General features: G+C 41.7%; 1 protein-coding gene across 1 annotated transcript; it reads right to left on the bottom strand.

Moving 5' to 3' along the window:
• Positions 1 to 274: 274 nt before the first annotated feature.
• On the bottom strand, positions 275 to 11,851 carry galnt6 (UDP-N-acetyl-alpha-D-galactosamine:polypeptide N-acetylgalactosaminyltransferase 6 (GalNAc-T6)). Its single transcript, XM_083768814.1, has 11 exons — positions 11,726 to 11,851; positions 9,587 to 10,107; positions 8,491 to 8,663; positions 6,090 to 6,239; positions 4,777 to 5,011; positions 4,562 to 4,679; positions 3,793 to 3,993; positions 2,726 to 2,857; positions 2,529 to 2,630; positions 1,423 to 1,581; positions 275 to 887 (listed from the first exon to the last, which is right to left on the bottom strand). Exons 2-11 carry the CDS (start codon positions 10,078 to 10,080, stop codon positions 762 to 764), a joined length of 1,890 nt encoding a protein of 629 aa, XP_083624940.1. The 5' UTR covers positions 10,081 to 10,107; positions 11,726 to 11,851; the 3' UTR covers positions 275 to 761.
• Positions 11,852 to 13,321: the final 1,470 nt, after the last annotated feature.

The raw sequence follows: 13,321 nt of genomic DNA, 5'->3' as shown, positions 1-13,321 counted from the left end.
CTAATTTTGGCAAAGGTATTTTATTTAGTGCAGCAAAACTTGGAAGGGGCCTTGTATAGAGCCCAGGGGGACATAAGTCATCTAAGTACAGCATAAAGTGTTAAGTGGTTAGCTGACTCACACCCTGAAGGAAAATATATTGGTAGACATACCTGTACAATACTGCATGATTATCACTGATGAATGGAAACCAACACATTTTCTTCGTATTTAAATAGCTAAACAAATATAGTTTTACTTTTATACAATGACCATTTCACTTGAGTAGCAGTACATAGCTTTGCTTTTTTAATTTAAAATAGACCCATGTCCCTTTGGCAATACATTCACATTTGCAATATCACTATACATTATTTTACAGTATTAGGAGACAACAAACAGCCACGTGTTGCACCTGAAAATGCACAGCATTGCAATCGTACAGTACATAGCAGCTCTGATTGAACATGTCCTTTATCCACACATCCTGTTCTGGCTGTCAAGTTCACATAGTCAACAGGAAGAAGAACCTGCAATGTTTCCACTGTCTTTCCTGAGATTCCGTCATAAATAATGATAAAAACCAGTCCCAGGTTACCCTGAGACGGCTTTGCACAGATGGGTTTGGTTCCTCATATGTTCACACAGGTCAACCCAAAGTCCCAGAGCTCCACGTCATGCAGTCAGTCCTGTAGGCTGGAAGCAGAGCTCATTTCTCAGACCAGTGTGTGTTAGGAGAGGAACGCAGGGAGCTGTTGGTCCCTGGTGTGCAGACTGGCTGGTCAGCTGATGGACCAGTGCTGGTTCAGGTCTGTAGCGTTACAGTCATCCATCTGAATATTGCCTCCATTCAGCCCTCCTTTCCACACTACACATCTTCCACTGGCTGGGTTCTTCAGAAGCTGCTCCTGCAGCACCAGACCAGAAAAACAGATAAGTGAGTGCCAGCGCTGCACAATGAATCATGTTTAGTCAGCTTTTGTTTCGTTTTTCCATGTCCGTAATTGCACAATACTGTACAATACTGGCCCAACTGGCATACAGAAAGTTATTTTAATTTAAACAGTGAGTTTAGTCAAAACATTATTATAAGATGCAAATAAATACAATTATTACTAGTTCCCCAAAACTAATAATTGTAATAAATATTGTTAGTACAATACCTCACATTATAATTTTAGCCACAGTTGTGCAACATTATCATTTTAGCCACAGTTGTGCAGTCTTAACCCATTTTGGGCGGGAACCCCTTTTGGTGTTTTAAACATTATGTTATAATTTAGCTATTGAAAAATAGCAGATCTACAAGCTCATAGCGCGCCACCGAGTGGCGCGCTACGAGCTTGTAGGTCTGCTATTTTTGAATAATCGTAAAAATGTGGCGCAAATCTTTGAATATATATTCTTTCAAAGTGAATGTTTTTAAATCAGGTCCATCCATACCTCAGTGATGAGCCACTCCTGCTGTGGTGACAAACTGGTACCCTTTCCCTTCAGCTGGCAGAGCTCAATCTTCAGCGGCTCCGGCGGGGGCGCCGCATGGAGACACAACTGCTTTCCAGTGTTGTGACGCAGCTCCTTGTGAGATGTGTATTCAAAGTACTGGAAGAGACAAAAGCCTGATCAGACACAATTATCGAAGAGGACATTTTTGCTTTTCATAGTTTGGATTTTCGGTGGTGAGCTGACCACCGCGAAATAACGTTGAGCGGTGGCGAGTAAAAACAGAGAGAAGGGCTGGAGCGGTGGCGGTGGTTTGCTCTTCACCGCGGCTCGTGACGTCATGTTGTAGTTCGGTGGTCACCCCACCACCGAAAATCCAGACTATGTATGAGCCTTCAGGGGTGGGGGATGTATTGATATAATAGGTTTATTGATGGATAAGATATAGCAACCAGGTTTGGTTTGGGCAGACTAGAATGTGATTTTATGGAAGCAGATCTAACAAAAATAGAAAAGGAACCACCGCTCAAAGAAGAAGAAGAAAACTTTAGAGAGGTGCTGGAGCCACAAAGGGAATATGAGAAAAAATAAAGGGAAGCTCCTGAAGAAGGTCAGTAGACCGAAAGCTTGCCAAAAATAAATTGATTGTGCGCAGATCTGAGTGTGCAGAGCTTCCCTTTATTTTTTCTCATGGAAGCAGATCTAAGCAGGTGGAGCTGGGGAGTCGGATATATGACACAACAGCAACTGGGTATGTAGTGTACGCCATATAGATCTGGACATTAGGGTGTGTAAATCATGATTGGTCCAATCATAAATATGTGCTATTGCTTGGTCCAATCAGTTCAGTCAGGTTGATGCATTGATGATATAATACTTTATTTTCAGCTCACACTGAAATTTGTCTTGAGACATAAAATTGCTCATTAAATGAGCCCAATAACCTAACAACACCTACTAATAACAAGGACATTTTGCTTGTTATTATAGGTGCCATATAGTGACATACAGCATTGCTTTTATATATTATTTTGTCTAATAAATGTTTTAATGAAAAACCATGTTCACATACTGTAGAAGAAGGGTTTGACATTGAGTTAGTGTACCTGGTTTCCTCCCATGTTGTGACACTGGTACATGATCAATGGTTTGCCTCCCTGGTTTGCCTCTCCCACATCCAAACAGGTCTGAGATCCTGAGTTCTTCATCTGTGCATTCACACAAACATGTAATGACATTGATGCATGCATGACCATAAGGATAAAGTGGAACACAGATTAAGAAAAAGGTGAATATGTCTTACGGCTCCAAATTGGACAGGATGCAGGTCGGGAATAAAGGCCTCTGGGTAAACCGTGTTGAGAAACCAGGTGAAGTTTTTGCACTGCAAGCTCTCTCTCAGTTTCACACGTTCGGAGATGTCACCATACCGATTCTGTAACACCCAAAAGAAAGTACTTTGAGCTCTCAAGAGCCTGGGATTCTGGACAAACTACTAAATACAACACAGAATGCTGTCATGAAACCTTTGCTGCCTGGGGTATTATGTGTCATTAAATTAAAATCTCCTTAATTGTACAAAGTAAAAACTAAGGGCATGATTTTTGCGTTCTCACTTTTTATTCTGCGCGATTGAAAACGCTGTAGTAGGTGGTGGTTGACGTGCTGCCAGATACACCAGTCACACACATGCATGGAACCACTTCCGTTCTACTTCCTATCACAGCTGTTTGTTTACATTCACCAATGCAGCATGGTTCTACGGCTCTGCACCGTGAGCCGACGTGAGCCATTACGTAACACGTTTTGCGGATTTCCAGGTTTACATGGAGCGTTTCCAAAGAGTTCCACTTTGGAAGGGGTTTTCACCCCCATTGACACCGTTTTCTCTAGAGACCGTTGTCGTTTATTAACTTTGAACACTAATTGGTCTAAGGGGTTCTGGCAACAGGCATGGCTTCACATTAATAGGCATGTAGGCCCAGAACAGAGTCACTCAACACCATGAAGCTTTGTGGATATTTTGATCATCAGGCAAGGAAGAACTGATTAACTTAACACAAATTGGGCAAAGGAGAGTGTGAGAGAGAGTGGGTTGTCATAAAAAGCCACTCCAGATTCAGAATATGGATTATTTTGTTAGCATTTACTTTTCCGATTAAAACAGCATGAAACGTTGTGTGCGTAACAGCAGACAAAAACCGTAAACCCTACCCTATTGAAACAAACCAAATGGGTGAGTATTGGTCTATGGGATGAGTATGGTCGCGTTGGTGGAGTTATGTACTCTGAGTGTAATATTCCTAGTTTGTTTTTCTTTTGAAACTGTAGTTTGGCAAGAGCTTTTATCATTACTATCGGATTACTGACCTCACTGGCCATTTTGGCAGCAGCCTGGTTGCGGCGGTAGAAGATATTCTTATAGTCATCCATCCAGACCTCAGCCAGCCGCACCTGGTTGCGCGTGATGACCTCTGTGCCCTTGGGGAAGGTGTGGGGGCTCTTGGTACGGAAGACATGACCCACCACAGAACAAGGAAGTATTTCTAATTGACCCCCACACTGCCACACCTGAGGATGAGATAGGCAAAGACAACAATGATGAGATGACAAGACTATTTATAAACAAAAAAATTCAAGATGTATTCATTTACAGTATTATATTCATTTATATTATTAATTATATTATTTCACAGACGGACTGTCTTGTTGAACTGTATGCTATGATTTTTAAGTGGTGCAACCACTTCAAGGATCAGCAATGTCTGTCTCTATACAGTATACTGTATGTCTGTCTGGCTAGGGTTTTTTTTACACTTGTATGTGTTTCTGCATTAATTGTTTATGGCACAATTAGGCACATGCTGCTTTCACACGGGCAGATGCAAAGATAAAATCGACAAGTTTTCATTTTCAATGGAAGCCAGCGACACGAAGATACAAAGATATATCCGACATTTGTAGCTGCTACAACAGCTACAAAGATACAAAAAATGTAGCTGGTTCCTTCAGCTAGATGTATCTTTGCATCTTTTGCATCTGCCAGTGTGAACGCATCAACAATGCGTTCACAGCTATATTGATTAATGTGAAACTAAATGGAATCTTGACCACCACGAGTGCAGAAAGTGAGACTGACCCTAAACGACATCTCCACATTCTCACCACCCCAGATTTCCATCTTGTCGTCATAGGTTCCAATGTGTTCAAAATACTTCTTGGAGATGGAAAAGAGACCACCAGCGAAGGTAGGGGTTCTGAGAAGAGAAAAGCATCATCAGACATTAAAATCAGAAGATCATTTAAAAAAGGGGGAACAACATCAGGTCACATAATAATGAACCCCCTTTTTACTTGACGGGGTAGGTTTCATCCTTGCGTTCCTTCTTCGCATAATCAGGGATCGCCTCCCAACCAAAGGTCAGACTCCAGTCGAAGTTGCCACGGTTGAAGGCGTGGCCGTTGACCACGGGCTTGTTGAAACTAAAGGTGTTGAGGTCAATAGAGGTGATCTCTGGACTGACCACTGCAGTGGGCTCCTCCACGATACGAGCCAGCAGGGGCTCCAGCCAGCCATGGAAACATTCACCTGGGTAGAGGAACAGCATATAGTTAGTACATGACTTCGTATCTTCTAACCCTAACTCCATATCTAGTTTAGAGACTGTGAAAACAGGTGTACAGCTACAACATCTCACAGTTTGCCTCTGGCGCAAGGCCAACAAACTGCATAACATGCCACCTGATTGTATGAATACTAGTATAATACCCATTGTCAGAATGTAGGGCAGTACCCATTATCAACACATACCCATTATTATCAACACACACACACACACACACACACACACACACACACACACACACACACGGTAATTATTATTTGTTCGCCGTTATCCTATTCTAGAAGGATGTGAGAGCAAGGTCATAGAATGTCTGCGCAGACAAGCTTGTTGGAATTCAATTGATTTATTCTGCAATTAAAATACCATAAGAGAGAAATGAGAGGCAAGACTGGGGGAAAATGTCTTAAAGCTAAGGGACAATATAATATACAGGTATGCTGTTTTCGTACAGCATCTGTTCTCCCTCGCCTCGCCTTTTGTGTCTCAATCTCAAGGTACAACTCCCACACCGTTGGTTACTTGGTGTCAGATCCTGCGTCTATAGGTGAGACATGGCTTTGACACCATCTAAATGTCTCAATAGAAGAGCAGGGAGACAAAATACAACCACCCCAATTGTATAAGTTATATCGTATAGACATAATCTAACATACCGATTGGACTAAATTACGTTTAAGTTACATAGTAAGACTTTAAGTTAGAATTTAAAAGACGTTTTAGGCCCGGGCTAACGGCGTGGTGGTCCGGGCACCCTAGGCTGCAACGCCAGCCTGACAGCGTGTCGCGTGTTTGAGTCCCGATCCCGACGACCTTTGCTGCGTGTCACTCCCCATTTCCTGTCAGTCTATACTGTCCAGGCATAAAAGACGTTTTTAGAATCGGCTTCTGGTGTAAATGGGTTAAACAAGGAATTAGTTCAAATACTTTGAAACAATTTTTTTAATACTTTGAAACTAATCCTAAATATATATTACTAAATAAGTCAAGGATTGGCTTGTGTGTGTGTGTGTGTGTGTGTGTGTGGTATAAAGGTTTCCTCACAGTGTGCATCCAGGAAGGTAAGGGTTTCCCCCTGAGCCACGCTGGCCCCCAGCAGCCTGGCTGTGATCAGGCCCTTCCTCTCCACCTGCCTCACCACGCGGACTATCTTGTACTGATGAAGGAACACCTCCAGTTGTTCCTTCAGGTGCTCTGCAGGGGGACACAAGCATCGTTAGCAACATTCACATTCAGATTCCTGCCATTTGCCATTGTGTAAAACACATAGGAACTTGTTTTGACATTTGTGTGTGTGCATTCCATATTCCTTTTTTCACATATAACAAATATATACAAACACAAATGTTGCGGGGGAATATATATTCAATTATTACATAATTGCAATTATTTGAGATAATCGCAATTTTTTTGCATAATCGTCAATCGTTTTCCTGTTGAAAAATCCATACATTTTCTGAAATAGCAGAAATAGCAGATCTACAAGCTTACAACACGTGTTGTAAGCATGTAGATCAACTATTTCGACTATTTTGTATGTTTTTTGTAAAAGCTAAATATATATATAAGAAATGATTTAATGTGTCAGTGATTTCTTTGTATATATTATTTGTCATATCTGCCCTGTGCCATTTGTGTTTACGAAGCCTAAAAGGCAAACAGAAATACAAATTGTGACGTTTCAATGTTCAATGCAAAAAATACAATTCAATCAATTATTTGTGTGAAAATTAATCAACTTAAATTTCTAATCGTGACAGCCCTAAATATGAGCCGAGCAAAACAGTGTTCATTTCGTGGACTACACTATGACTAAAAATTACTTCTAATCTTTTCACAGACAAACACATTTCACATAACTAAAATATGTCAAAATGTAATTTAATTAAAAAGTCTATGACTAAAACTAAATCACCCGACACTGGTGCAAAAGCACCCATCAAAATGTCCCCCCATCCCACAAAAGATTAATAAAATAAACTATAAAAAAACAGCAAAAAGAAAACGGAACAACGACCACACCTATTGGTTCGAAAGGCATTCTGCTACTGCTTTGACTCATCTCTTGAACACTCACTAATTTAAATGAATTACAGTTAAGTGGATGTAGGCCATGGTGTACTAGGACTCATTGTGTTACATTGTTTATTTAAAGTATATTGCACAATTCCATTCCAGTGCTTTGTAACTCACTCAGAAATTATATACAGGGCCAGGGCATAGCAGTCGTGGCTATTTTGTGGTTCGTTCCACCGATTCAGAGCGCATTCATTTTCCCCCATTTCCCATAATATTATTATTTTAAGCCTAGAATCAAGCCATCTACTGTAGGCTCCTGGTGAATTGTGACAATAAAACTGTGAGTGAGAAAAAAGTGAATATTTAATTATATTCTATATTTAATAAATACCATTTGTTCTGCGGTTTTCAATGTTCTTCTTCACAGAAAAATAGTAGATCTACTAACTCACAAGTTGTATGGCCAGTATAGATCTACTAGCTCACAAGTTCTATGGCCAATTATTATTAGTTAGGTCGCATTCACACCCGAAAGCTTTACTGCGATTAAAACGAATCCTGCTGCGCATTATTGGAAAGTGTGCATCGTTTGGCAGGTGTGCTCAATCGAATCCTAATGCGCACCAAAGAACCGCATTCTACTCCAAATGTATTAAACATAGGGAGTGAATGTACCATTGTGGGATGAAGAAGTTGCACACGAGAAGGAAGGAGAAGGCATTACGCAGCGTAAAGATGTCCCGTGGACACGCGTGGTCTAATGAAGTGATAGAAGCCCTTATTGCAATATGGCCAGACCATCATAGGCTTATGCTGAAGGTTACACACACGAACAATGCAGTGTGCAAGCAGGATATATAGCAAGTGAATGAAGGCGTTTAGGTTCCATCGCACATTTGCAGGTTGCATAAAGTGTTTGCGCTCATAGTACAGACCGGGAATCCTGACGGGCGGCTCCGCTGATCTGGAGTCAGATAAAAGTGGTATATGTGTTTGTGTAGTAGAGTGTAGACAGTAGGCTACTCCTATTAACCTACCAGGTTTATTAATGTATGGAGGCTTTAGGAGGCTAGCCGCTACTTTATAAAACAAGTTGGTAAAGTTGTAGACATCCGTTATTGCGCACACACACACACGCGCACGCACGCACGCACACACACACACACACACACACACACACACACACACACACACACACGCACACACACACACACACACACAACCATCACTTTACGTCCTAAAGTCCTGTTCACTGTGTAGTGTATGAATTGAACACATTGATAAAAGGTCCCTGCTGCGTTTCCAATTGCTGCGGATGACAGCGCAGTGTGAAAGCAAATTAAATAATGCAACTTCTCCACCCATTCGCATCGAGTCTACCAAATTAGAGGTGTGCATGCGACCTTAGTTAGTGTGTGTGTCCTACCAGCAATGCTAGCATCATCCACCAAGATGATCTCTGTAAGCAAGACAGCAGGGGACGTGTGCAGGACACTTAGGACTGTCCTGAGCAGGGTGGACCAGGCCTCGTTGTGGAACACGATGATGACACTGGTGGTCGGCAGAGGAGGACAGCGCCGGAACTTGTGCTCCACACACCTGTGCAAAGTCAAAGCGTGTCAAAATACTTGCGCACACATTATATGGAGCCAGCGTGTGCGTGTGTGTGTGTGTGTGTGTGTGTGTGTGTTTTTATAATAAAGAACAGAGATACAATACAGACACACACCCACAGGCATTAAAGCAAAACAAATGTCACAACTGAAAGGTTTTGTTAGGTTAGGCAAAGCCCCAATCTGTGACCCATTCTTACAGTCCAATCCTAACAAATGTACTGACACACACACACCATCAAACTACAGTACGTGTAATAGCCAACCATTGTTTGCATTAGGCTTATGGGATGCATGCTCTCACTATCTATTTTTAGACAAATAAAGCACAGCCCTAAGCGTAAACAATTCCCCTGTGAAGAAAAGCAGTTTAAAAGCTATTCACAGAACAAATAACTGTCAAGTGCATTAAAACGTGTCTGTGACACGTCTCTCAGTTGGGAGATAAAGGAAAATTAACAGTAGTAAGTTTCAACTGATAAGCTTACATCCTGATCAGGAGAGCCTGGAGTAGGATACAGTAGGCAGCTATAAACCCATTTTATCTACAACACTGATACAAATATATACGTCTAATCCTGTTTTACCATAATCGTAATCCACAATTTAGACCTGGTGCAAGATTTGTTTTCTTTTTTAAGAAGAATTTGAAGGTTTTCAGAAAGCGTTTTTAGAATCATGCCTCAGGTCTAAATGGGTGAAGTTCGGTTCCATGGCAATGTTCAGATCATAATATTGAGATGGAAATGCTTTCTGCAAGTATTACCTTGACTGAGAATGTGGTTATTATCTGTAGCACAATGTGTATGTAAATGCACTTTATAGCAGTAAAAAATAAAATAAAAAGATAAAAAGAGCTAGCCTATCAACTATCGACCAGTCAGGATAATTCTAGGAACGTCCTCTTACTCTACAGGCCGGGTGTCGTCGCCAAGGCTGCGGCTCAGGGAGATGCGGTCACTGACAAACTGGTTGAAACAGTGTCGGGTCATGCCCTCTTCTTTCTCCTTCTCCTCCTCTGGGGTCATATTTTCCTTGTTAAACGCCTTGCCGTCGGCGCCAGGACCCTGGGGGTCCTGCAGGGGCCTCTCCAGGGCGGGCTTTAGCTCAGCACGGCTGTAGAACCCAGAGCGGCACGTGCTGTTTTCGGTGGGGATCAGCTCTGGAGACGGCGGGGGAGCTGGTGGAATGATCTGGTTCTGGATTAAGCCCAGGTTGTTGACGGCATCTCGCACCATGACAATGACCTGGTCCTTCTTGACCACCAGCTCCTGGAACCAGGGGTCCTGTGCCGACTGCTGGCCCACGTCTCTCTGGAGAGCCAACAGGGTCACCATGAACACAGTCCCTCCCAGGAGAACGAGCTTCAGCAGGGAGAAACGCCGGCGCAGTAAGAAACGCATGGCGCTGGATGGATGTCACACTCCAACCTAGATAGATAACATGGCACAAATACAACAATTAAACTATAACAACCTGGTCATGATGTAAAAGGGCTTGTCACCCAAAGGTTTGAAAAGGCTCTCTCTTTGAAAGCCCTTTTCTCTCAAAATCCAAAACCCACATAAATCTTACTTGTGTTTTATCTGCCAAACAGCAGGTATTCCTTTGATTAACACAACACACTAGTCTGAAGAAATCCTTTAAATCTCGTCTTGTTTATCTTCAAGTGTCATAGCAGCCGGCTGCCTAACCGCCAGTCCTTCTATGCTCCTCCTATCCTTTCTTCTCTGTGCAGTCCCAAAGGGCAGACAGGGAGGGCAAGGAGAAGTAGAGAGTGTGAACAAACAGAGCACACCTTCTGGCAAATACCTGAAGCCACACGCCCCCTCCCCCAGGTACACTATACAGTGTATACAGCCCTCCAGGAGTCAAGACCCACGTGGCAACAGGTAGTACTGGCCAGGTGGCTCAAGGTACAACTCCCACACCGCCGGTTACTGATTGACACGTGACGTCTCCCAGAAACACCTGTTAGCACACGTATCCAGATACCACAGTAACAAAGGCGGTCATCCCCCTAACAGGAAATATGCCGGATATATACAGGCCTAACTTGATTCTTGTTCTGACACACAATAGGGGACATTTTCTCAGGCTGGTACTGCATGTGGAATGAGATATCTATTCTATCGAGGGCATCCGCAAAGTCCTTAGTTGATCACTGTTCATACTAGAGTCACTCTTACTAGGTCATAATTAATTCACTCTGGTCTCAAACCAGCCTCATTTATATTTGATTCAAGGAGACAATCTTTTAGTGACAGTGACAGGCAGTGGCGACTGCAAACCGCCCTCTTTGTACTATAGTGCAATGACATATGTACTACTTGGACTGTTGGACAACCAGTTTGTCAAGTTTGCTGTCAACACATGGAAATGTGTTGGAAAGATAAGACTTTCATTCATGCCCGACATTTTAATATTTTAATGATAATTAGTGACATGATGCTTAAGATTTGATGCTTGTCACATACATTTATAAAGGTACTAACAGATACAAAAGAAATAGCAACATTTCAGCATAGAACAAATGATAATGATAATAATAATAATAAAACAGGTTTGCTGTGATCACATCAGAAAATGGGCTGATCTATATCTCACATATTCCAAACCTTATTTTCAAGTTCACTGGTTAAAAAAAAACATTTATAAAAGCCCAAACATAACAAAGTAAACATAACAAAAAATAGTCTGGGTACGTTTAACACACAGAACGTTCAGTTGCACGTCACGGGCGTCGTGCCAAAAAGAAACAGGAAGGTTGACAAAATATCAGGAAGTTATTAAATCCATTCAGTGCATCATTACATAATCCCAATTTAAACAGACATGAATGTTGAATTATTATTTTTTAAGTGGTGTATAATATGCGCTAAAGTAAGTCTAATATTACCGACAAAGTATTAAAATTAATAGTCAATCTCAAACAAATTACGTACAGCGCAATGAGCGCATCCGTGTCATCATCCGCCACCGGGCAAGTGTGTATTTTTTACTACAAATGATTGAATATGTGTACTGGCTGGCAGCACACCAACTTACCTCAAATAAACTCCCGATATTTGATGATGTCAATTGTCAATGGCTCCAGGGTTAATATCTGTTTGAGACTGGAGAAACGAATCAAGCATTCACTTCATCGAAGTCGTTAATGCGTGAGTGAGAGAGAGAGAGAGAGAGAGAGAGAGAGAGAGAGAGAGAGAGAGAGAGAGAGAGAGAGAGAGAGAGAGAGAGAGAGAGAGAGAGAGAGAGAGAGAGCTACAGCACGAATGATAGACAGTACACACTTCTCCTTTGAACGTAACAGGTGCCATGCCGTTCACATGATTAGATGGATGGAGTCCCCCTGGTGGCAATGCTGCTGAAGCACTGTTTCTCAACCAGTGGTCCACGACCCACTGAGTGGTCCATGGCATAATTACAGTGGTCCATGGGAAAATGTTTCAATTAATACTATTGTACTTTTATTAAATGCATCAAAACATGTTCAAAGGACAACTTTAGTTTTTTTCAACCAAGGTTCATGTTTTAGGTTATTATTAGAGAAAGTAAAAGATAAGTGTTTTTTCATTTGCTGCTTTCTTTCGTTTTGGGGATTTTTGCTGTTTTTGACAGGGGGTGGGGGCATTCGAGCATGGGGCTAAATATGTATTTTTTTTTTACAACATTTTATAGCGATTTTATTTATTTATTATTTACTATAGTCCTACTAGACCCCAAGAAATTACATCTGGCCACAAAATATCACAGGATCTACTGAATGTGAAGGTAGCATAGCCACAATTTGCAACTCTAGATTTTTGAGTGGTGCAACTGCAACCACTCCTACAACTAGCAATGTCCGTGTACACCTATGTATGTATGTATGTATGTATGTATGTATGTATGTATGTATGTATGTATGTATGTATGTATGTATGTATGTATGTATGTATGTATGTATGTATATTGTATGTATGTATATTGTATGTATGATGTATGTATGTGGCATGTGGTCATGAGCACGCGTATATGACTGTAGGGGGCGCCAGAAACAGAGGGATAGTGCTGCAATGTTGCCTGCTAATGAGAGAGAGAGAGAGAGAGAGAGAGAGAGAGAGAGAGAGATGGGGGGGGGGAGCTGCACCACTCAGTTCACACGGGTGTGATTTTTTATAATGGGATGAATCTAGAGTTGCAATACCCATTCACTCCCCATTCATACAATTTGCGTTTGCGATCCGCTTACGACGTTAAACTCACCAACATTGCAGCTGTAGGGCAAACTTGAATTATCCTCTTTCAATCTGCCGAGCTTTTGTTTCATAAAAATCCACCGTAGACATATATGAGCTACAAAATTTCTGTCAGGTGATTGGAGTTTGGAAGCACTCGTTTTTAAGGGGTCGCGCTGCTGTCTCCTGTATTATGTGCAAATGCAAAACAGATGGCATGCAGGGCCGTTCAGTGATATTACAAACTCCAACACTTAGAAAAAATCACACCTGTGTGAACTGAGTGGTGCAACGAGTGGGGAGTCAATGGAGGGTATTGTAACTCTAGATTCATCCCATTATTTAAAAAAATCTAGAGTTGCAAATTGCAGCTAGCCTACTGGGGGGAAGCCTTATGTGTGTTGTAGGCTCAATATGTCAGTTT

Source organism: Protomyctophum parallelum (assembly GCF_964188405.1).
Source record: "Protomyctophum parallelum genome assembly, chromosome: 7".
NCBI classification, from domain to species: domain Eukaryota; kingdom Metazoa; phylum Chordata; class Actinopteri; order Myctophiformes; family Myctophidae; genus Protomyctophum; species Protomyctophum parallelum.
This window is presented reverse-complemented; position numbering and strand designations above follow the sequence as displayed.